This window comes from Physeter macrocephalus, chromosome 19 (genome assembly GCF_002837175.3).
Source record: "Physeter macrocephalus isolate SW-GA chromosome 19, ASM283717v5, whole genome shotgun sequence".
Lineage (NCBI taxonomy): Eukaryota > Metazoa > Chordata > Mammalia > Artiodactyla > Physeteridae > Physeter > Physeter macrocephalus.
The window spans coordinates 75961948-75982850 of record NC_041232.1 but is presented as its reverse complement, the minus strand read 5'-3'; the positions used below and the strand labels follow the sequence as shown (position 1 = coordinate 75982850).

Genomic DNA, 20903 nt, shown 5'->3' with positions numbered 1-20903 from the left:
AAAAAAAAAAAAAAAAAAAAAATTATGGGCATGAATAAAACAAATGTTTTGAATATTTAGAATGTGTCCACAGTTCTATTTAAGAAATGCCTATACTTACACATAACACAAATTCAAAATAATAAAGCGATACTTGGAGAAAGCACACTGCTGAGAGTACCTTGGAGAAGGCTTACCTTCAGTCTGGCTTTCAACCCAAGAGTTGATCTCTCCTTTCTGATTTGGTCAGAAGCTTCCATAAAGTTCACAGACTGTGGCTCTGTGCCGAAGTATGTTTTCATGTCTTGTAAATATTTCTGGAAGATATAGGTAAAATCTCCTTTTGTAGAATTTTTCCAGAATCGATAACAAGTCTATTTAGATTATCCAAAAAAAAAAAAAACACACCCCAGCTACATGGACAATTGCAAACTCCCACCCCATTGCTCCCCTCAACCTTTCCACACTCCAGCTTTGGTTAAAAACGAAACACCGCCCTGTATAAACTTAGCTGGGCACGGACTAGCCATGCAGAGCCGCAGGTATGGAAGGAAGGCCCGTTTCCCACAGCTCTGGAGCCTCCACACCTTCGTCTGTTTTTATTCGTCCTTGGGAAATGGGGCTGGGCTGAAAAGGAGGACCATTCTAGGAATCCCAGGAGCGACTCCAGCCAAGGAGTACTGGGAGTTGTACTTGGCTTTCTGTGGCAGAGACGGAGCCAGACTGAGAACCCTGGGTCTGGCAGCTGCCGGCTATGGACTCTAAACACCCAAGAGCCTGGGGAGGGCTTCTGAGCGAAACTATGGGCTGCCATGAAAACCGATTTCCAAGACCGGTCAAAGGTTTCGTCAGGTATTCTAAGGGAAAAAGCAGGCTTCTTCCTTCGGGCTGTTGATGGTCCCCTCAGGGGCCATCATCCTAAGTGGGCTATAACCAAGGTTGCTGCTTAGGAGGGCACCTGCCTTGAAACATAATTTATTCCCCAGGGCATCTGTGGCATTCCTTCAGTTTATTACTTTATGGAGGAATTGTGTGCAGTTAAAAAGGATTGAGTTAATTCAGCTTCCAGGCAGTGGTTTGGAGATTATGAAGTCTACATTCTGTACGATTTATAATCCAGTAAAAAGAAAATGTAAACATTCTCGAGGTACCTATTCCTTGTCTTGACTTGTGGGTTCTGATCAACCTCTCTGTGCACAGCTAGGGCTTGTGGATATTTTAAAAGACGTACCATTTTGTATCTCTGTGTGCTTCTTTTTACCAAGTGCCCACCCAGCTCAATCATGTCTCCTACTTATGAATCAAACCTGAGTGCATGAGACTACCAGTAATAAAAATGTCTTTAAGACTTCCCTTGGCTGCTTTTTTGCCTTTAGTAACAGCAAAGCCCAAGTTCTGAGCTTCCCGGAATTCACTGGGTATGGGCAGGGATAACACTGCTTGAAATCACAAGATAGCTTGACTTCTCCTGTTGCTATCCCTCTCCCTATTCAATTTCCTTACTCCTTACCCACTGGGCACCTGGGTCCTCTGGCTTTCTTCTGAAGTGTGCCAAAGGATGTGATGGACCAGCATGAAAGAAGTAAATGCTTGGCTTGGTTTGGAGTTGACCCCTCTGAGGAGCCCTTGCATCTGAACTGAGGATGATGTCATGGTCTGCACTGTGGGTGTCTCAACTATCAGAGCAGAAGAGAAGTTGATGCAATTCCATGTTAAGAATCTTTCTTAAAGTGTCTGAAGTCAAGATGTGAAGTGACTTACCTGATCCCAAAGTCAACTTTGCTCTTGAGGACACAGTCTCCTGCCACACTCCTATGACCACACCACCCTCTCTGCTCCTTCAGACTCACCATATCGAGTTATTCTATATCTTTTGCTCTGTTTCCCGTGAAACAAATGTTGGCCCAGGGATTATATAAACCACATTTCTATGAGCCTTCATGGGCTGTTCCTGGGGTGTACCCCTTTTTTCTGGGCATAAAGATCTGATCACCAGATTTGGTTTGAAATATGTTATTGGTTTCCTTTACAACTTGACACATTGGTCTCCTTTACAACTTGACACATTGGTCAGGCTAAATGATTGTTTATCGGAAATGCTGACCACATACTCCATATACATTAAGATTGTCCCTGGGATCCCTGGAGAAAAGTACAAAGAGTTTATTGATTGATCTCATGTGACTCTTTCCCATCAGCTTGAAATAAGATGTTTGCACTTATATTGTGAAATGGATACGTTTTCTCCGCATAGATCCTGTTGGCTGTTTTAAGTATGCAAGCATTGCTGGGATTGTTGATTTCTGAGATAAGTGTCTGGAAATTAGAGTGTATTTCTTCAGCCTTGCCTACGTTGAATTCCTTTAAAAGAAAATAAATTGGTCAAATAAAAATGTTGAACAAGAACTAAGTGTATACGAACAACTTATAGTAAATGAAATGATTTAAAGTTTACGAACAAAGGCCAAAATCGATTGCATGGTAGATAAAAAAATGTTCTCTTTAGTATTGTTAGTGCAGGAATGTAATAGCTGTTGGGACATCATTTTCTTCACACTTAGTTTGCAGAAGTAAGAACCATGTTAAAAGTAGAGTAGTTTTGAAGGGGAAGGAAAGGAAGAGATAAGGGAAAAGAATGTTACCCTTCCAAAAAGTGTAGACATTCTGCACTCTAAAAAATTTCCCATAATTTTAACATGTATTTTAAAGAAAAGTTACCTATTAAAGGTTGCTTAATTTAGCCACTAAAATACATGTGCCAAAAGTGCTTTCTCCTTAATTATCAAATAGATATTGAAATATAAGACATACCATTTTCCTTTTCTTTTCAAAACTGTCAGGACAAGATTTGCTGTCCTGGTCTCTGCTAAACTGAAGAACCTGTAATTTCAATAAAAACGCAATACGTGAGTGCACTTTGCAGAGATGTAATCATATGAAATACACATCAGCAACTACAAGCCATTTGTTCCTATAGATACAAAACATATAATTAATGAACCAAGGGAGGTCTGATTTGACTTAAATGGTGTGTTACCTGACCTAATAAGAGTAAGTCAAGAGCTGCTTTTAAATAACCTTTTAAGTTGAATTTAAGTTGCTAGTCTCTTTATTTTAATACTTTTTATGAGACGTTGAGGATAATGTTGGGAATAGCCTTAGAGGTAAAATTCTCATGTTTTCCGAGTTTCATTTTTATCTATGATTGTTTTGAAAAGAAGCCTAGGTATTCAACTGAGACCATCTCTTAGATAATTTAAGCAAATGCCACCATTGCCCCGGTTACCTGGAAAATTCAGGAATTTTAGTTGTTTTTTCTACTTAAGCGCTTCAGTTTTCACTGCCTACCACCGTCTGACATATGGAGATAGAGTCATTGTCTTCACGCCCGCAATTCATGTGAAAGGTCACAGGAAGGATGTGGACATTGTGTTTCCCCTGAGAAAACAAAGCGGTAATTCCATCTCCTGCATGCATCCTGGACCCAGCTTACAGAAAGGAATAAAGTCTATTTTACCAAAGTTTGTGCTGACACATGGTGACAGACAGGAACCACTTGCCATAGGGAAAGAAAAGGGGAGGTCCCTAAGCAACTCATTAATCTCAACTGCAAACTGAAGCTGTTAATATTTCAGTGACATTGAAATAAAACAAGGGTAAGCAACACCCAGCAATATATTTATATGGAGTGGAAGCAAATTGACATTTATCTAAGATTACGTCTATCACATTCATAGTTAAACCTTTTAATAATGAGCCAATTATTAACTGGCTGTGAACCAGGATTTTTCTGTGAACCAAGATTTTGTTGTTGCTATTTTTAAACCACACAATATCTTGTAAATTACGAGCATAAGGGGGATATCCTAGACCCAAACTGACAGAGTATGTATTCTGCCTGTCTCATTCAGAACTTCTGGCTGTGCCCATTTCCATACTTGTCACAGAGGCCAGCCTCTTGGTGGAAATTTTGTCACTTGGCCTTTCAATCGTTGTATGATTTAGAGCTGAATTTACCCTCTTCTATTTTTTATTTTTACTTAAAACACACATATATTTATATGTTTACACATGCATAGATACAGATACACATATATATGGCTATTTGGTATGTTTTGCTATGTAAGGCTACACACATACACATACACTCGCTATGACTTGAGGATGCTTACATCAAATTGATAATTGCTTATACAATAATCCTGTTTTGCTATTTTAATGCTCTTAATGGGCTCTTTAGATTCATCTGGACAACCAGGGACCAAACAAAGTAACAACCAAACAAAGCATGAGGAACAGGATTCACTTGATTTTTCTATTTTTTTCTTCAAGAAAATCCTTCTGAGATTAGAAAGATGATGACTAATTCTATTATTTAAAGTATGAGCCATTACTTTCTTGAAATATTTTAATAATCAAAATAAAATTGTTTTTGGTGTTGAACCAAACTCGATAACCTCATCATCTCTCCATTTGATTTTGCCAGAGAACACAGGTTCTTAATCGGTATTCCTAGAAAGAGTGTGCAAATTGATTCACTTTCTCAGACTTCTTTTTATGGTCTAGAAAATTTATTTAAGTGTGTCTTTTATTTTGGAGGTCGTGGTTGTAAAACGTGGGCTATTTGGATTTCAGGAGAGAAGTGAACAAAAGACAAGGAAAGCATTTCATTTGAAGGCAACAGAGGATGGTTGACCCTTCTCACTCACCGGGGACATTTGGGCTGCAGTGGTGCCTTTGGTGCCCAAATACACCATGGCCAGGGAGGCTGAGATGCCCCAGGGAGAAAAAAAGATATTTTTACCCTCAGCAGATTCAGCTAGCTTTTTGCTAAGCTCCAGAGCAAATTGGTTGACAGATTTTGCTAGAGAGTCCATTGGGAGAATCTAAGAAAAATAAAGCAGAGTTAGAGAACATGTTAATAATCCTTTCCATTTATTTAACTTTTGTAAATGGATTTGTTGGCTTACATAATTATCTTTTTTAATTACCCTTCATTGAAATGACAAAAGAATGTATTATCCAATCTGATTATATATATATATATCTGATTATATATATATATAATATGTATATATACACTCATAAGAGCTGAATAAACTTTAGAAAAATTCCACTGCAACATTATTTTAAATATTTCAGGAATGAAGTCCAGAGAGTTTAAGAGAATTGGCTCAAATTTCAGAGTTAGTTCACATGAGAGAACAATTGGATTCTGGTCAGTTAGCGGCTCCCTGTTGAAAATGCCGGGATATAAATGGCAGAGGAATCAGCCCAGTGACTCTTATCAACACACCACATGCCTACTGACTTTACCCAGTAAATGAGGAATAATTATACCCCTTTTCAGCTTTGTACTTTTTCTCACTTATCTTTCATCCATATTTTTATACTTTTTAACCTTTTTTATTCCTTCACACCTTGATATATGATATCCTGGTTCCTTTATCCTCCTTTATTCTCTTGAAATCCAGCTCTGCTCCAGATCTTCTTTTCCTTTGGAAGCTTTTTCTGAACTTTGGGGTTCACAGGAGCATGTCTTCCACCAAAGACCCATAAAATAGCTTTTGCCACCTGCGTGGAGCTTATCATACTGCTAGGTCTGTTTTCATAGATTTATATCCTTTCAACTCTAGGATAATTTCCTTGAGAGCAAAATTTTCTTACTCAGCTTTGCGCATCCAATAACACCCACCTCAGGACTTTGCACAAATTGAAAACTTACAAATACTTGTTTATTTCTTTTTTAGAGTGTTTATAGTTTGGGCTCTGGCCACCATTTTTTATCTATTTAAACTTGAAATCTTTCACAGTTTAGTGGAAATGCTTATAGAGAAGTAGAGAACTCAAGCCTTGCTTGCCTTTATTCTCACTCACATGAGACCCTCTGAAACCAATCTTAACGAACAAAGGAACTCCAGCTTTCTCATTTTTAAAAATATTATATCCAACTTCTAAATTTCACGTCTAATTACCCTGATATTTTCATTTAAGTCTTTTTAGACTGGGTCTCTATCAAAGAAATAGTGAGTTCAATCTATTGTCATTTTACAGCCAAATAATTTCTCAAGCTGATTAAATGATTAAAAATAAACCAAATTCCTAAGCCTAGAAACTCCCATTAGTGCCAATGGTGTATAGAACTTGGTCTTGGACTGATATCACCTGGCCCTCAGAGAAACCTCGAATGAGAACTTTAGAAAGGTCAGATCTGTCTAGTTCACTGGTTGAATCAAGGGAGAGGCAAGTGTAGGCAAAGTTTTGGTTTCATCATGACTTGGATTAACAGTGGTACTGTTGAAATCCCTCCTCGTCAGAGGCTTACACTTAACCAAACAGCTTCCCAGCCTCTAAATCATCTCTAGTCGTAGGTTCCCACCTATTTCAGAAGCTGATGATAATCCTAGGCTAACATTATTTTATTAAAGAAGAAAAGCAAGAACCTCTACTCTTGTAGCAATTCTACACCCTCATAAAATGTTCGAAACTTGTGTATAAGTATTTCCCTTGACAGATCCCATGCTGTCTTGGAAATAACCTCCCTATTTTCTTTACAGCTATATTCATTCAAATGATGCTTTGTTTACTGCCTGTATATTAAACTTTATCTTTTAAGAACTCATGAATTCTTTCATATGGAAAATGCTTGGCTCCGTGGCCAAAGCATAATCACTATGAAGGGAGGAGAGGAGAAACTACTATTTTAAGGCCGAGGATTTTTACCTTTCTACTTAGTATTTACGGTTATTCTAAAGTTTAGTTACTTGTAACAAATCCCTGAAAACAATAACTCTCTCTAATGAAAAAGCTAATTTCTTGTGGAAAGTTAATATCCAGGTATCTTCAACTTCATTAATTCTCTCATTAATATCATTAATATATCAAGTGTAGCCCAGGACATACAAGAAAAATAATTCCTGCCTTTAAAAATAAAGTATAGGAGTGCTAAGCCAGCCAGTGCTGGGTAAAATTATCCCGGCAGTGAAAAGTGCTTTCTGAAAGATGCAGAATTTGGGGATGAGATTCTACATGCAATAATTTATCCATACAAGGGTTCGACAGTGATCTTTTCAGAAAAGACCATAAATGTCTAGATCAGAAGCCAACTATGCCCTTTTCAGAATGAACAGCTCTTTTGCAATTTTCAGAAGGTATATATATGGATATATCAGTTTACATACATATGAATATACGTACATATGCAAAATATGTAAAGTCTCAATCTGTAAAGGGGCTTAGCTAAAGAAATATGAAAATAAGAAAAGGATAGTATCACTCATCAATATGTCTCATCAAAGATATGCATACTCTTCGCAAATCAGAGTTGGAAAGAACCTTGGAATCCCTCTAGTCAAATTGCTTCATTTTATCTGCTAGGAAACTGAGGCCCAGAGAGGTTAAATGTGCTAACATGCACAGCTAACTAACAGCAGAGCTATCGTTGCAGTCCCATTCTCTGGACTCTAAATACAAATGCTTTTGTCATTATCTCTTACTGTCTTTAAGGTTTTATGGTAAAAGGGAGCGATTGGGTGGCGAAAGAGGATGAACAGGAGGAGGAAGAAAAGAGGGAAGATGATGAGCTGGAGGAGGGCTCTCTTCCCCTTTTCCATCGGAGGACATCCAAGGCCTCCTGACTTTCCAGTGATACTGATGATATTGCCTACTTGGTGGAGTTGTGCATACCAGAAAAGGACCCCCTGAATCCGCAGCACTTCTGTATTTACCTAAAGCCACTTCTGAGGGAATTAATAGTCTGGGAGGGTTTATGATGAGCATGGAGTGTAAGGTTAGGGACTTAGATTATTCCAAGAAAGAGAAGAAAGCTAATGGCCCGTGGAATGGTAGCCAAGACATGAAGGTGTGTGTGGGTGGGAGGGTACAGGGTCCAATCATTAGTTCCCTACATTGGAGACTAAGGTCAAATTCACGTTGCCAAGTCCACTCCTCTGAAGGGTTAGAAGGGTTTTGGTTCAATACGTCTGAGAATACCCTATTTCTTTTCACCTATGTTGACGGATACAAAGGTAGCAAATCCAAAACTGTGACCGGAGAAAACTCCATTCACAGTTTCACAATTCACGGTAAAACTATCTGACGTCTTTGGAAGTGAACGCTCTCTCCCGCTTAGCCCCCTTTCTAGTACCAACTTTGAATCAGCTCAGGGCTCACTCTCTCAGACTTGCACAGAATTCCTGGGGGCTGGCCTTCATCTATTACTTCTGTTTTGTGGGAGTCTTGATAATTTGTTCTTTAGCTAGGTACTTCAACAAAGAAAGAAAACGTAAACAAACATTTTAAAACAAAGAGCTATTTACAATACCTTGTTTTCTTTCACGGGGCCAGAATTGGCAACTGGTTCCTTTAGTGAGAGACCATGGCTGAGTTAAGTGACCTTTAACGGTAGAAATAATTTTTAAAACTTCTAGCACCACCCTTTCCTCAGCCCTACCCTCTGATTCACTTTCACAAGCCCATACGCTCTTCCTTTCAACTTCATCTTGGCCAGAAGCTCAAATAAAAAGACAGAGAGATAGACAGGGTTTTGCCTGAATTACTTAATTACCCACATTTTCCAAGTCTGTCTGCATGTACAGACGGGAATTCTAACAAACTGTAACTTACACTTTCCTGGCTTATGTTCTCTCGAGCCTGCCAACTGGCAGCAATTCGTGGTTTTCCCCAGTAGATTTATTTTTTTCAACAACAGAAAGTTTTAAATTAGTATAATAACAATGGGCTAGGAAATGGAGACTATTATTGGTGAACTGTTTACTGTTAAAGTTGCTCATAAGGTACTAGGTGAAGCGTCCAAGCAACGTTTCTGTTCTTCTCATTTGGGTGACGGTTTAGAACCTCGAGCACAGCTCCAACTTGTCCCACGTCCACTGTCCCCACCCCAGGGACATGGGGTCTGGATCGATGTTTTAGACACAGTTACTGGGTCAAATGTTGCTTCGTCACTTTCTGCTTCTCTTCCGTTTCTCCCTGTGAATGTTCCTCCTTATTTATTAAAAAGGGAAAACTGTCTATAACAGGATGCAGGGCATGGAGGAATGGTGAAGGAGGTGAAGAGGGAGAGACAGGAATGGAGCACAGTCCAGAAGGGACTGAGGGAAAGGAGAATTATCTTTGTTAGTAACCTATCTGTGTGTTTTTTCTTCACGCGGTTTCTGTTTTTCTCTTCATGGGGCACACATGGTAAAGTGGCTCAGAGTTTAATAGTCGAATGTTGATGTGGAACCCAGAGCAGAATGTGGCTTTGAATTTCACTGGGGGATGCAACTTGTGGCTGCAAATTCCGTGGTGCCTGCCTGACATGTGCTGAGCAGATGTTGTTACCCACAGGATGCCTGCAGACTATGATTAGCTGGAAGTATCATACAGGGGCTCTAGATAGAGGGCTGTCCATCTTGACTGCCAGCGCTCCACCAGAGAGTGACTTGGGCTGCATCACCGCACAGCTCTAGTTATTTATGTTACATTTAATGCATCGATATAGATTCTGGGGAGCCAGCCAAGAAATTGTTTCATCTTCTCTAAAGACACAGACTAAGTTTTATTCATGTTTTCCCACAAACCTTCTTCAGATTGCTTTCCACTTACCTCTTGTTTAAAATCTTTATATATTGATATATTGTTATGTTGATAAAATTTTGGTTTTGCATTATTTTGATGCCTGTTCGGAGGGGGCAGGGAAAGAGAAAGGAGTAATGGTATCCTAGGTTAACAACATAGTAATATCAGCATAATTCTGCTTGTTTGTTTGTTGTTGTTAGTTGTGGCCTGCCCTGTGACTATTTAGCAATATGTACAGATATCGCTAATGGGGATGGGGGAGTAGGAGCTGTGTGAATGGGCAGCGGGGTGGGAGGGAGAGTTTTTGCTCTAGTCTTTTCATGATGTTTGATGTTGAGATTGCATGAATTTACTAGGTATTCAAACTCTTTTAGAACCGAGAAAAGAACTCTAGGTACATCAATATTATGCAAATAGGAATCCGGAAGAAGAGAGTAAAGAGAGTGGGGCTGAGAGAGTTGGGTGGATAATGGTTTTCTTATTCAGTCTGGGTTGACATAACAGAGCACTGCTGACTGGGTGGCTTAAACAACAAACATTCATCTTTCACAGTTCCGGAGGCTGCAGGTCTGTGATCAGGCTCTTGCTGAGGGCTGTCTTCCCGGTTCACACATGGTCGCCTACTTGTCTTTCCTTGGTTGAGAGCTTTTGTTTTTTCATTTCCCTATAAGAACACTAATTACGTCACAGGGACTTACCCTCATGACTAATTCTAACACTAATGACCTCCCCAAGGCCCCGCCTACAAAGAGCATCCCATTGGTGGGGGGATTAGGTGTTCGACATATGTGTTGGGGGAACAAACATTCAGGCCACAGCAAATGGCTGAGACTTTTCCCAAAAATGAGCCAAGGTACAAGTTTCCAGATGGAAAACATCTCCTGATGAGCAAGATAAAATTTTAAAACAGTTTAAAAATACTTTTTTTTTTTTTTTTTTTTTTGCGGTACGCGGGCCTCGCTCCGCGGCACGAACCCGCGTCTCCTGCATCGGCAGGCGGACTCTCAACCACTGCGCCACCAGGGAAGCCCTAAAAAGACTCTTAATGCAATGAAATATCAAGAACATCATCAAAAACAAAAATAAAATAATTAAAACTACAAGAAGCAAGAATTATCTTGACATCAACTTTCCCATCCGCAACTTTGGTGCTGGAAGATGATAAAATTGTGCCCTAAAGTGCTGAAGAATGCTTTGAACCTAGACTTCTATACTCGTGCTCTAATTCAATAATCATGGTGAAATATGAGTATCTTAAGACTCACAACAATTCAGAAAGTTACTACTTATCGCATTGCTGAGTGAATTATTAAAGTGCATTTAAAATATGAATCTAAAAGTAAGTAGGAGAATGCAAGGAAGAACCCCTACTTTTCAAGAACGTCTGATTTAGAGGAAACAAACCACAATTCAAGCCTTAAAATTGTGAGAATAATTTTCTGGGACTCTATGTTTGACCAGCTGACAGTGAGACGGTTTTATTACTGACAAAGAAAATAATCGTTATCACTAGTATGTATTAAGTACTGTACATGCTAAGCATTCTTTTAATTGCTTGTTCTGTATGAATTCATTTTACCATCACAGCAACCTCATGAGAAAAGCATTGTTTTCCCTAGTTTACGCTGAAAGAAAACTGAAGCATGAAGAAGCATCATTTCCCGGCTTGTGGTTAAGTGACTCATAAGTGTTAGAACTGGGATTTGGATGCAGTTAAGTCAATGTCCTGAGGTTACCTTTTTAGCCACCATGCTGCAGTAGGTCACCCATCCCTGGCTTTCATCGTAGGGACGGTGACACCCGGAATACATTTCCAGGATCCAGCCACACTTCTGCAGCCAGGATCTGCAGCCAGCTCAGCTCCCTTAAACCTCAGGTCTTCCTTCGTTCTTAGGACTTAAATTATGTTCTTCTCTGATCCACTCAAAAGCATTCAGTGCTATTTGAGGAAAACACACTTATGTAATGTTTCCCATTGTATGTTGCCCTGCTCTTGAGGCCAGTTCATCTCTACCCCTCTGAACACTCACCTCAATCAATGAATATGACCTTGATTCTATGTCTGGACCACTAGACTTGGTGTTTATTCCTGAGGTCCTTGAGGTTTGAACACAGGTGTCCCCAAAGGACTCTGACCCAAACTATTCTTTTGAATTGCTATACCTTTTGCTGCTGTGAGAAGACAGCTCAAATCCATTTTTCCCACAACTCCATCCCCCCTGCCAACATTGGAGCTCCTTGCAAGACGGTCGGCTTATTCCTTTGGCTCCTTTTTTTGCCTTTTTTTTTTTTAATTGGAGTATAATTGCTTTACAATGTTGTGTTCGTTTCTGCTGTAGAACAAAGTGAACCATCTATATGTGTACATGTATCCCCGTATCCCCTCCCTCTTGCGTCTCCCTCCCCGCCACCCCCCATCCCACCCCTCTAGGTAATCACAGAGCACTGAGCTGATCTCCCTGTGCTCTACAGCAGCTTCTCCTTTGGCTCCTTTATTCTGTTTATTGTTTCTTGGTTCTCACAAATGAGCCATGATACTTGATTCCTGAGAATCAAGATAAACAGGTCTTATGACCTAAAGACCTAACAGAATGACAACAAACAAATGGTTGTGTGGAAACATGTCTATTTTTTATATATTCACAACCTTCCATAAGTTACAGGCACATCTATGTGATACATAATGCTAGAAATGCACACCACTTATATTTTCCTTTTGCTCAATGCTTTCTTCTAGGTTTTTATTACAGAAGGGCATGGAAGGACATCTACTCATCCTTCATTATAAGAACAAATAAGTACATTTCCTTAGAAAGAAAAATAAGTGTTGGCATGCTTCTGTAACTGTGTCAGCTACACTAGACAGTGAACAATAATAAAAAGCCATTATATAAAATAATAAATAATACAGTAAAAGGTAATGCTATAAAATAAACTAAGAGTAAGGAAGAACTAAATGAGATACCATCCCATTTTAGGAGACCAAATGACTAATAGGATGGTAATGTTATGATTGACAGATGTCAAGCTACTTTTGTATTTATAGTCACTGTATAATAGAAGTTGTTCAGAAAAACAGAAATATGTACAGAAGGTTGCTAAATTTTTGGCCCTTAGAGCAATTCTGAGGCTTATACCTCACATTACAACATCCTGTGCAGAAACGGAACCTTTCACTTTAGGGTGAGGCGAATCTGCCAAAGAAGAGGATGCTCTTGGTTATCTTGTGCATGATAAAGAAGAGGAAAGGATGGTCTGCCACAAACTGTGGGCCTCCATGGCCAGTTCTCCCTGACATAATGGCCCCAGTGCCAGCAGCTGCTTCAGTGCCCTCCTCGTTCACGTCCACAGAGGCTTGATGGAACACTTCAGACAGAAACAGGTCATTCTTTTCAGACATGCCTAAGAAATTGGCTTGGCCCTGGCTGAAGGCATCATCCATGCCCATGCTCATGAGAATGGACTTGAGTTCATAATGCTGTTCTAATTTGAACCGGGGGACATACACCTCCACATCATCCTCGGCCATGGTGTCTTCGCTGAGCCACTTGTTGAGTTTGTCGTAAGTTATTTCACTTTCCAGCTACAAATCCAAAAGCAAAACCAATGAGTGCTTAGCAGAGAAGGAAAACAACTTCTAATGTTGACAATCAGTGACTTTAACTTCACTATAGCGTGGGTGACATTAAAATTTACTAGTTTGGTAAAAATTTTGCAAGAAAGTAGCATGTATGACATAAGTTTAAGTTTTGAAGGAAAGTGTGAGACCTGGCACTGTTCCTCTCAACCAATTCACATATTTCCGTGAGAAACTGCACACCATTTCCCAAGTTGTAGACATATGCCAAGGTAAGTTTAGCCCCAGAAGTTTAAAACAATGGAAGTTGGAATGCCTTACCAACTCCAAGCCAGTAGAACATTCAGCAATTCCATCTGGAAGCAACAGGAACATACTGACATATCCAGCATAGGGCAGTTCTAGAATCTGGACCTTTAGGTCTTCTATGTATCCAATGTTCAGCTTTTTGTGCAAGAACATCATCTGTACTGCTTTGCGCTGAGTCTAAAATTATTAAAGAGTAAAATATGAAGGTAGATACTAAGATGTCAAAAGATTTACAATCAGACGTAAAAGAGAATGGGTTCTGCTTTCGTGCTGAAGAACTATGTTTCTAAAAATCAGCAAAATAAATTATTTGTATACCCTGACAGTGGCTCTGATCTATTTAGCTTTTTCAAGATTATACCCATGAGTAATAAGATGGACAATTATAATTATAATAATACTGAAACATTTGTTGAGTACCTACTAGGGGCCAAGAGCTCTGCAAAAATCTCGTTGAATCCTTACAACAGTATTTTGAGTTGGATATTATTATTAATCTAGTTTGACAGATCACAAAATGTAATAGAGTCAATCAACTATCCAATGTGCATAACCTATAACTAGCAAATTATGTACAAGTATCAGTGAGTGGTCCCTAACTTTTCTTTCTCTATTTTGTCAAAGACCCTAAAATATATGTTAAGAAAATCTGTCTCATTGTCTCGTACCAAGTTCACACGGAAAGGATGAGGCCCGTTTAATTTCTTCTGAAATGGAGTTTTCCAATTTCCTTTGAAGTAGACAGCATTCACCAGGACCATCTTGGTCTCTGCATCTATAGAACCTTCAGGCAACAAGTTTGGGATTTTGCCTACAGAAAATATGATATATGTTTAGGTTCCATGATTAAGAGCTGTGACGTCATCATGATTTCTTGAATCTTCTGAGTCACCATCAAACTCAGCATCCACATTTATCAAACTCTGCAGAGATGTTGATCTTCAAGCTTAAGTTTTTCTCTCGATTTACCTAAATTATAAGTAAAACTGAGAACAAATTTCTGAGGTTTGCAAAATCCAAGAGAAAATGAAGAAGTAATGCAATTAGGGTTTAGAATTACTATCAGACTTGGAAAAAAAATGTAAGTTCCTTTTATACTGTTTCTCAAAATTTTGTAGTTGTATGAAGTTAGTTAATTCAGATGGGAGTGAAAAAGAGTCACTTAAGGAACATAATAGTGCCTTTCCACAGTACGTGTGTCACTAGGGCTCCTTCAAGATCTGGTCTAGACAGCCTATCCATCTGACCCGTTGATTGACCCAAAAACAGTTTTTTGGAAGTTGTGCTAGACCTACACCAGGAGTAGCACAGATTCATGAAGTGAGAAAGGAAGACTTGTCCTGGTGGGACTTAGAATATTGGAAGAGACATTCTAAATCAGTCAGGAAACAATGTGTCATAAGTTCTATAAGGGAGCGAAATAATGCAGAGAACAATGACAACACAGAGAAGGGAGTAAACAAGTGAGGAGTCAGAGAAGGTTCTCAGAAATGATAACATCTGAGCGTGATTTTTTTTTATAGTTGGTTTAAGAAACAGGCCATTTATAGTGAATACCTGCTCTGCAATATTTCAACCACTAAATACATAATTTTATTTAATCCTCACAGCTACTCTAGTAGGTATTATTATTGTCATTTTACACAAATGAACGCCATAGTAAGAGAGATTAGCAACCCTCCCAAGGTCGCAGTGCTTGTCAGCTGGTCAGAATTCCACCATCTTCCATTCCTACTGACAATTATAGGACTCGAACAAAAAGGTCACTGTAGTCTGCCCAGCTTCAGTATAGTCATTCAGTATTTCTAGTCAATATATCCCTCAGGGAATTAAAATTCTTGGTTACCACAGAAATCTACTAGGACTTTATTTAACTCTGTAATGCATATGGAAAAACTAGTATTTGATTCTAACAAATAAAACAAAAATTGTCTCAAATTATTATAAAATTTTCTAAAACAATCAGCCCAAATAATTGATTGTTTTGGCAATTCCACTGATTGACTTACAGCCATTCAACACAAATGCTTAAAGAGAAGAGAAATTCTTGCTCGTCTCAAAAAAGCAAGACTTTCATGTGTCTCTTTAATTTTGCAATCCCTTTTTACTTTCACTTCTGTTAATCTTCACTTTCTCTGCTTCATTTTTGTCAGTGGTGTGTCAGTATTTTACAGCAGTAATTTAAAAATCTAGAAATGAAGAACTAAAGTAGATCAACTATTTTCAGAGAAACAAAACAATTTTTAAAAATTCTAAAGAACTTAGTTCATGTGTTTTTTCCAGTGTGGTAACTAAGAAGCCAAGACGCCACACTATGGCTTGAAACAATGTTTTAAACACAGGAGGTAAATGAAAATCCGATTTTGCATTAAGTTAGCAAACACTTTAAACATCCAACTGAAGAATTCCAGAATTAGACTAAGGCTCAGAAGAAGAGGGAACCCCAGCTTCACTACTAATAGGTAGTGGGATTTTGGTTGGGAATCTAAGGTAAGAAAAAAAAAAAGTCATGAAGAACCTAGGGGTAGGACGGGAATAAAGATGCAGACCTACTAGAGCATGGACTTGATGATATGGGGAGGGGGAAGGGTAAGCTGTGACAAAGTGAGAGAGGGACATGGACATATATACACTACCAAACGTAAAATAGATAGCTAGTGGGAAGCAGCTGCATAGCACAGGGAGGTCAGCTCGGTGCTTTGTGACCGCCTAGAGGGGTGGGATAGGGAAGGTGGGAGGGAGATGCAAGAGGGAAGAGATATGGGAACATATGTATATGTATAACTGATTCACTTTGTTATAAAGCAGAAACTAACACACCATTGTAAAGCAATTATACTCCAATAAAGATGTTAAAAAAATTTTTTTTAATTAAAAAAAAAAGAATTAAGGACATGCGTTACAAAGGTAGAAGTAGCTTAAACAATCCAGGAGAGATGAAGCAGGGACCAAAAGAACTTGACAACATACTGACTCTGTATGGTGAAACAGAAGAAAGAGTTAAAATTTTATGATCCCTCCTTTTTCCATTGCTAGTATTCTCACACCAATTGCTCAGTTGAAGGTCACGCCTTTTTTCTTTGTTTTTGTCCACAGTAGACACAGAGTCACAATTATTTCAATACTGATATTTCCTATGTTAGAAAAGAGCCGTCTCCTCTTATATTCTATTCTAAGGTAATATCCAAAACCAGATTATTTAAGTACTGAATATATGTCTTCTATTAGTAGACCTCAATTATTTTTTTCTCACTTAAAACACCACATGGCTCAACAAGAATCAGGTTATATTAACCAAAATAACTAAGGTTGGGAGTAAGGGCTAAGTTCAAGGATGGTTTTTAAAAAAATACATAAGAGCTTTCTAAGTGGAAAGAAGAGCAGAAACTATTTCCTTGGTTTTACCTTTGGTTTGAGTCTTGACCCAGGAATTAATCTTTTTTCTGGCATCTTCTGCACATTCTAGGAAGTCAACTGCCTGGGGTTCTGTAGAGTAATATTTCTTGGAGAGCTGCATGTATCTCTTTAAAGCAAAAAAAAAAAAAAAAAAAAAAAGACAAAGTTTACATGGAATATATACTGAACAAGCCTTGGTGTAATTATAAGTTAGAGGCTTCCTGTCAAGACTGGGGAGACTGAGGTAGGGGCAGGGGTGGAGGTTGGCTAGGGGGGCTGATTATATGTGTTCTCTTCACCTCCACCCCCAACTCCAGTCCCAATTCTATTTGCTCTCCTGCACGCTTTGCATTATGACCACTGGGTACAAGGGGAGAAGTTGGGTGTGGGGATAGAGGCTCTGGAAATCAGCTGTGCTCTTCCTGACTTTTGACTTACAGGTGGGAATTTTGCAGCAGGGAGAGAAAGCCCCCACAGGGGGAGCATAGGGATAGCTGCGTTGGATAATGTCCAATGGCCTTAGGGAGTCTAAGGGAGCCCATGTGGAATTCTGACTCTCTCAGCATGAATCAGACAGAACAGCTTTAAAACTGACCTCCTTGTAAGTTTGGGGCCCTGCCATTTAAATCGCAGATTTCACTTACTTCCTTGAATCTTGCAGACTTCTCTCCAAACAACTTATTGGCACTTTCCAATAAATACTCCCCTGTGGACGTGTTCAGGGCGGAGCTGAGAGAACGGAAGGATGAATGGAGTGTGTCTGCAGCTTGTGCCTTAAACAGAAAGGAGAGATTCTCTTTATATAACTCAAGACTCCTAAACAAGATATTTCTTAAGCAATGGTATTTTTTCCAATACATCAATAAAATGCTGTATTAAAGTATACTTTTTTCTGGCACTTTAGAGGAATCTCTGAGGAAATACTCTTGATATGGATAAGCAGATAATTTTTTTATTTGTTTCAGATTTTACTGTGCCTTTGGATTGGATTTAACCGTGAAGTAACCAAGATCCTAGAAGAAAGTCAGGCTCTTTTGACAGTTTCCTAAACTACAAAGTCTGTAAGCAATTTTTATGATATTAAAATGTTGCCTTAGAAATGTTCTTTAAAAAGTTCATATAGGGGCTTCCCTGGTGGCGCAGTGGTTGCGCATCCGCCTGCCGATGCAGGGGAACCGGGTTCGCGCCCCGGCCTGGGAGGATCCCACGTGCCGCGGAGCGGCTGGGCCCGTGAGCCATGGCCGCTGAGCCTGCGCGTCCGGAGCCTGTGCTCCGCAACGGGAGAGGCCACAGCAGAGGGAGGCCCGCATACCACAAAAAAAAAAAAAAAAAAGTTCATATAACTTCTGCAATTACCGTTTTATAATTAAGGGGTAGTCTGTGAAGTGGAAAATCTCGGTTTTAGAAAGCAGGAAATTGAGGGAAATTCCAATTCCCAACCTGAAGTTTGTAAGCACTATGACACACACAGGGCTTAGTCACAGCAGCGCCTGGATGAAGCAGAGGTCAGAGCCCTGCAGATGGACTGCCAGCTGTCCATTCAGACCTGGCAGAATCTCCATATTGAAGGTGCCCTCTTCCCCTCCTAAGTCCATAATTCCCTGGCTGACAGGCTGATGGAGAATCAGCATTCCCAAGAAGAAAGCTATGTGGGGTGTCTCCCCATAACCTAACTTAGGAGTGTGAGTATGGAAGTTGTTTACCAAGAGGAGCGCGTCTACGCCCAGCTCCTACAATGTAGCTGGATAGCTGGTGTTTAAGGAAATGGAGTATTGGGAAAAGAAATGACTACGTGAGATAGATTAGCTGAAGAGATTAGATAGATAGATAGATAGATAGATAGATAGATAGATAGATAGATAGATTGATGATAGATAGATAGATAGATGATAGATAGATAGATAGATCATAGGAGATAGAAGGGGAGGACATAAAGAATATTCGAGGGTCAATGACCTTTCATGAAGTCACCAAGCCTGGCCTTCTCCATTCCTCAATTACTTGTCACCCCTTACTCTGGAAATCTGCATCTATGCACGTGTATTCTAGGAGTCTCTACAATGGCATTAGAACAAATTATACATACCCAACTAATGGCAGAGTGGGGTGATAGAATTTAGAAATAGTCTTGACCTGGAAGTCATGAAGTCTGCATTCTGCCCTGGCTCTGCCCCTACTTATCAGAGTAGGATATTTACTCAAGGACTGTGAGCCTTAGTTTTCTTTCTATGAATGAGGGAAGTTGTACTAGGTTCCTTCCCTGTCTAATATTGTGATTTTAAGACAAGAATATTCTGGAAATAAAATACAAAAGAAATAGAAATGGATGAATCAGATACCTGCAAAATAACATCAGGATAAGTGCCCTTCCGGATCTTCTGTGTGAATTCACAACTGGTGAAGATCTCTTGGGTGTCTGGGGTGACTTTGTGGTCTCCAACTTTGTTAAACTGAAGCACCTACAATTGGAATTCCAGAGAATTGGGTACATTTTTCTGCTACATTACTTAATTTTTAAACCAATGGCTATCAAGTACCTCCTAGTGGTCCTACGTCTCGTTTCCTGCCTTTGTGTATGGCAACAAGAATAGATGCTCTTCATATGTAACGTGTCAGCCAGCAGAAATTTCCTTCACAGGACTCAGCACGAACTATTTTATACTAATTCATACGCTGGCCATTTTGACGGCAAATTGTTATGTTGAGATGATTTATAACCTCTAAATTATCTAAATTATAACCCAACCCATAAGTTGCCTTGAAAACATGCCAGTATTTTGAAGGAAGCAATAAGGTTAACTCCCAACATTGTATCTCTTTATTCAGTGGCCTTATATATTACACACTTCTAACCTGTCAAAAATTACAAGCCACAGCTAGCTTAAACATAAAAGCAGGTCACTCAATATTAACAGGGATCACCTAAAATATTTGCACATACCTTATTTACACATAAAGTAATCCCACACATCTGTCCATGTGGGGGGCAAATGGCAGAGGTAAGATGACAATATGAATCTCTTTATGTTGTAAGTAGCAGATCCAGATAACAGTGAGGCTGGTAGGTGCACACTGGCCCCGGGAGGGGCCTCAGTTCCCCTCCCCCAAACTGGAGCCTTCCCAGCCTGGCTCAGCCAGTCTCAGCACCCCCGAGCCTGGCCCTGCTACCCACCCACTCCCACCCCCAACATCCTTTGGGTCCCATTCCCGTGGGGTCCCAGGTGAGGAGGAGCTTATTGGTAAGTGGATCGATGGTAGACATTCTGCTAAGGAAGGAAAGGCAGGTTTGTCCAGCAGGTGGTGAATTTCTAGGCTGGAAGGAGAGGTGTTAGGATTTGTGGGGTCTCTCTCTGCTCTTCAGATCACACATTATAAGTCTTACCTAATACTCTTTGAAAAGAAGTGGTCTGACTCTGCCACCACGTAAGGGAAGAATATTTCATGTAACAGCTTCTCCGGTTGTCCTCCCTTTTAAGGAAATTGATGGGGTCTCGGAGCTAGCACTAAAGGCCTCCTGAGTCACTGCGAGAGTCCCTGCAGGAGGGGGGGATGTGAGGTGACCCGGGGCCATGCTCAGGGATGCACCGTGCCCAGAGAGGCAGCTTGGCCTGGGCAGGTCCGTGGCCTTACCCTAAAGAGAAGAGCTGGTAAAAATACTCCTGCTGACCTCACATCGCCTATGCTCTGTAAGAGTTTATCCCTTCCAGGTGTTCCTTTATTCCATTACAACTATGTCACCTTTACCAGCTGTGTGGCCTCTTCTTGCCCTAAATTTCTCATTTCTATGAAAGGACTATGGTAATCAGCGCACCTACCCCACAGGATTTTGTATTCTGTGGGTAAACTATAAAACGTTCTTAGAAAGGTGCCTGGCTAGGGCACTATAAGTGTCAGCTATGATAACTTTTAGTTCTACCACGTGCTTCTCCTATTCTCTCTAATCTTCACACCCATCTTGCCAGTTATGCATTTTCATTCTCTTTTTTTTTTGTGCGGTACGTGGGCCTCTCACTGTTGTGGCCTCTCCCGTTGCGGAGCACAGGCTCCGGACGCGCAGGCTCAG

General features: G+C 39.9%; 2 protein-coding genes across 3 annotated transcripts in view; both read right to left on the bottom strand.

Moving 5' to 3' along the window:
- The window catches only part of LOC102985689 (serpin B10), an 18351-nt gene extending 9946 nt beyond the window's left edge, over nucleotides 1-8405 (bottom strand). The window contains 6 exon segments of the mRNA XM_028480713.2: nucleotides 177-210; nucleotides 213-296; nucleotides 2197-2340; nucleotides 2791-2859; nucleotides 4689-4865; nucleotides 8303-8405. Of these exon segments, the coding sequence (XP_028336514.1) occupies nucleotides 177-210; nucleotides 213-296; nucleotides 2197-2340; nucleotides 2791-2859; nucleotides 4689-4856 (499 nt within the window). The 5' untranslated portion in view covers nucleotides 4857-4865; nucleotides 8303-8405.
- A 3772-nt stretch (nucleotides 8406-12177) lies between these two features.
- Nucleotides 12178-20903, bottom strand: part of LOC102985964 (plasminogen activator inhibitor 2) — a 14657-nt gene continuing 5931 nt past the window's right edge. The window contains exons 3-8 of one of the 2 annotated variants that reach the window (XM_007105106.4): nucleotides 19180-19299; nucleotides 17485-17613; nucleotides 16850-16967; nucleotides 14113-14255; nucleotides 13457-13621; nucleotides 12178-13141 (exon numbers count right to left, since the gene is read on the bottom strand). In XM_007105106.4, the coding sequence (XP_007105168.1) occupies nucleotides 12737-13141; nucleotides 13457-13621; nucleotides 14113-14255; nucleotides 16850-16967; nucleotides 17485-17613; nucleotides 19180-19299 (1080 nt within the window). In that variant the 3' untranslated portion in view covers nucleotides 12178-12736. The remainder of the gene's footprint in view (nucleotides 13142-13456; nucleotides 13622-14112; nucleotides 14256-16849; nucleotides 16968-17484; nucleotides 17614-19179; nucleotides 19300-20903) is intronic. The other variant, XM_007105107.4, reaches the window with a different exon arrangement.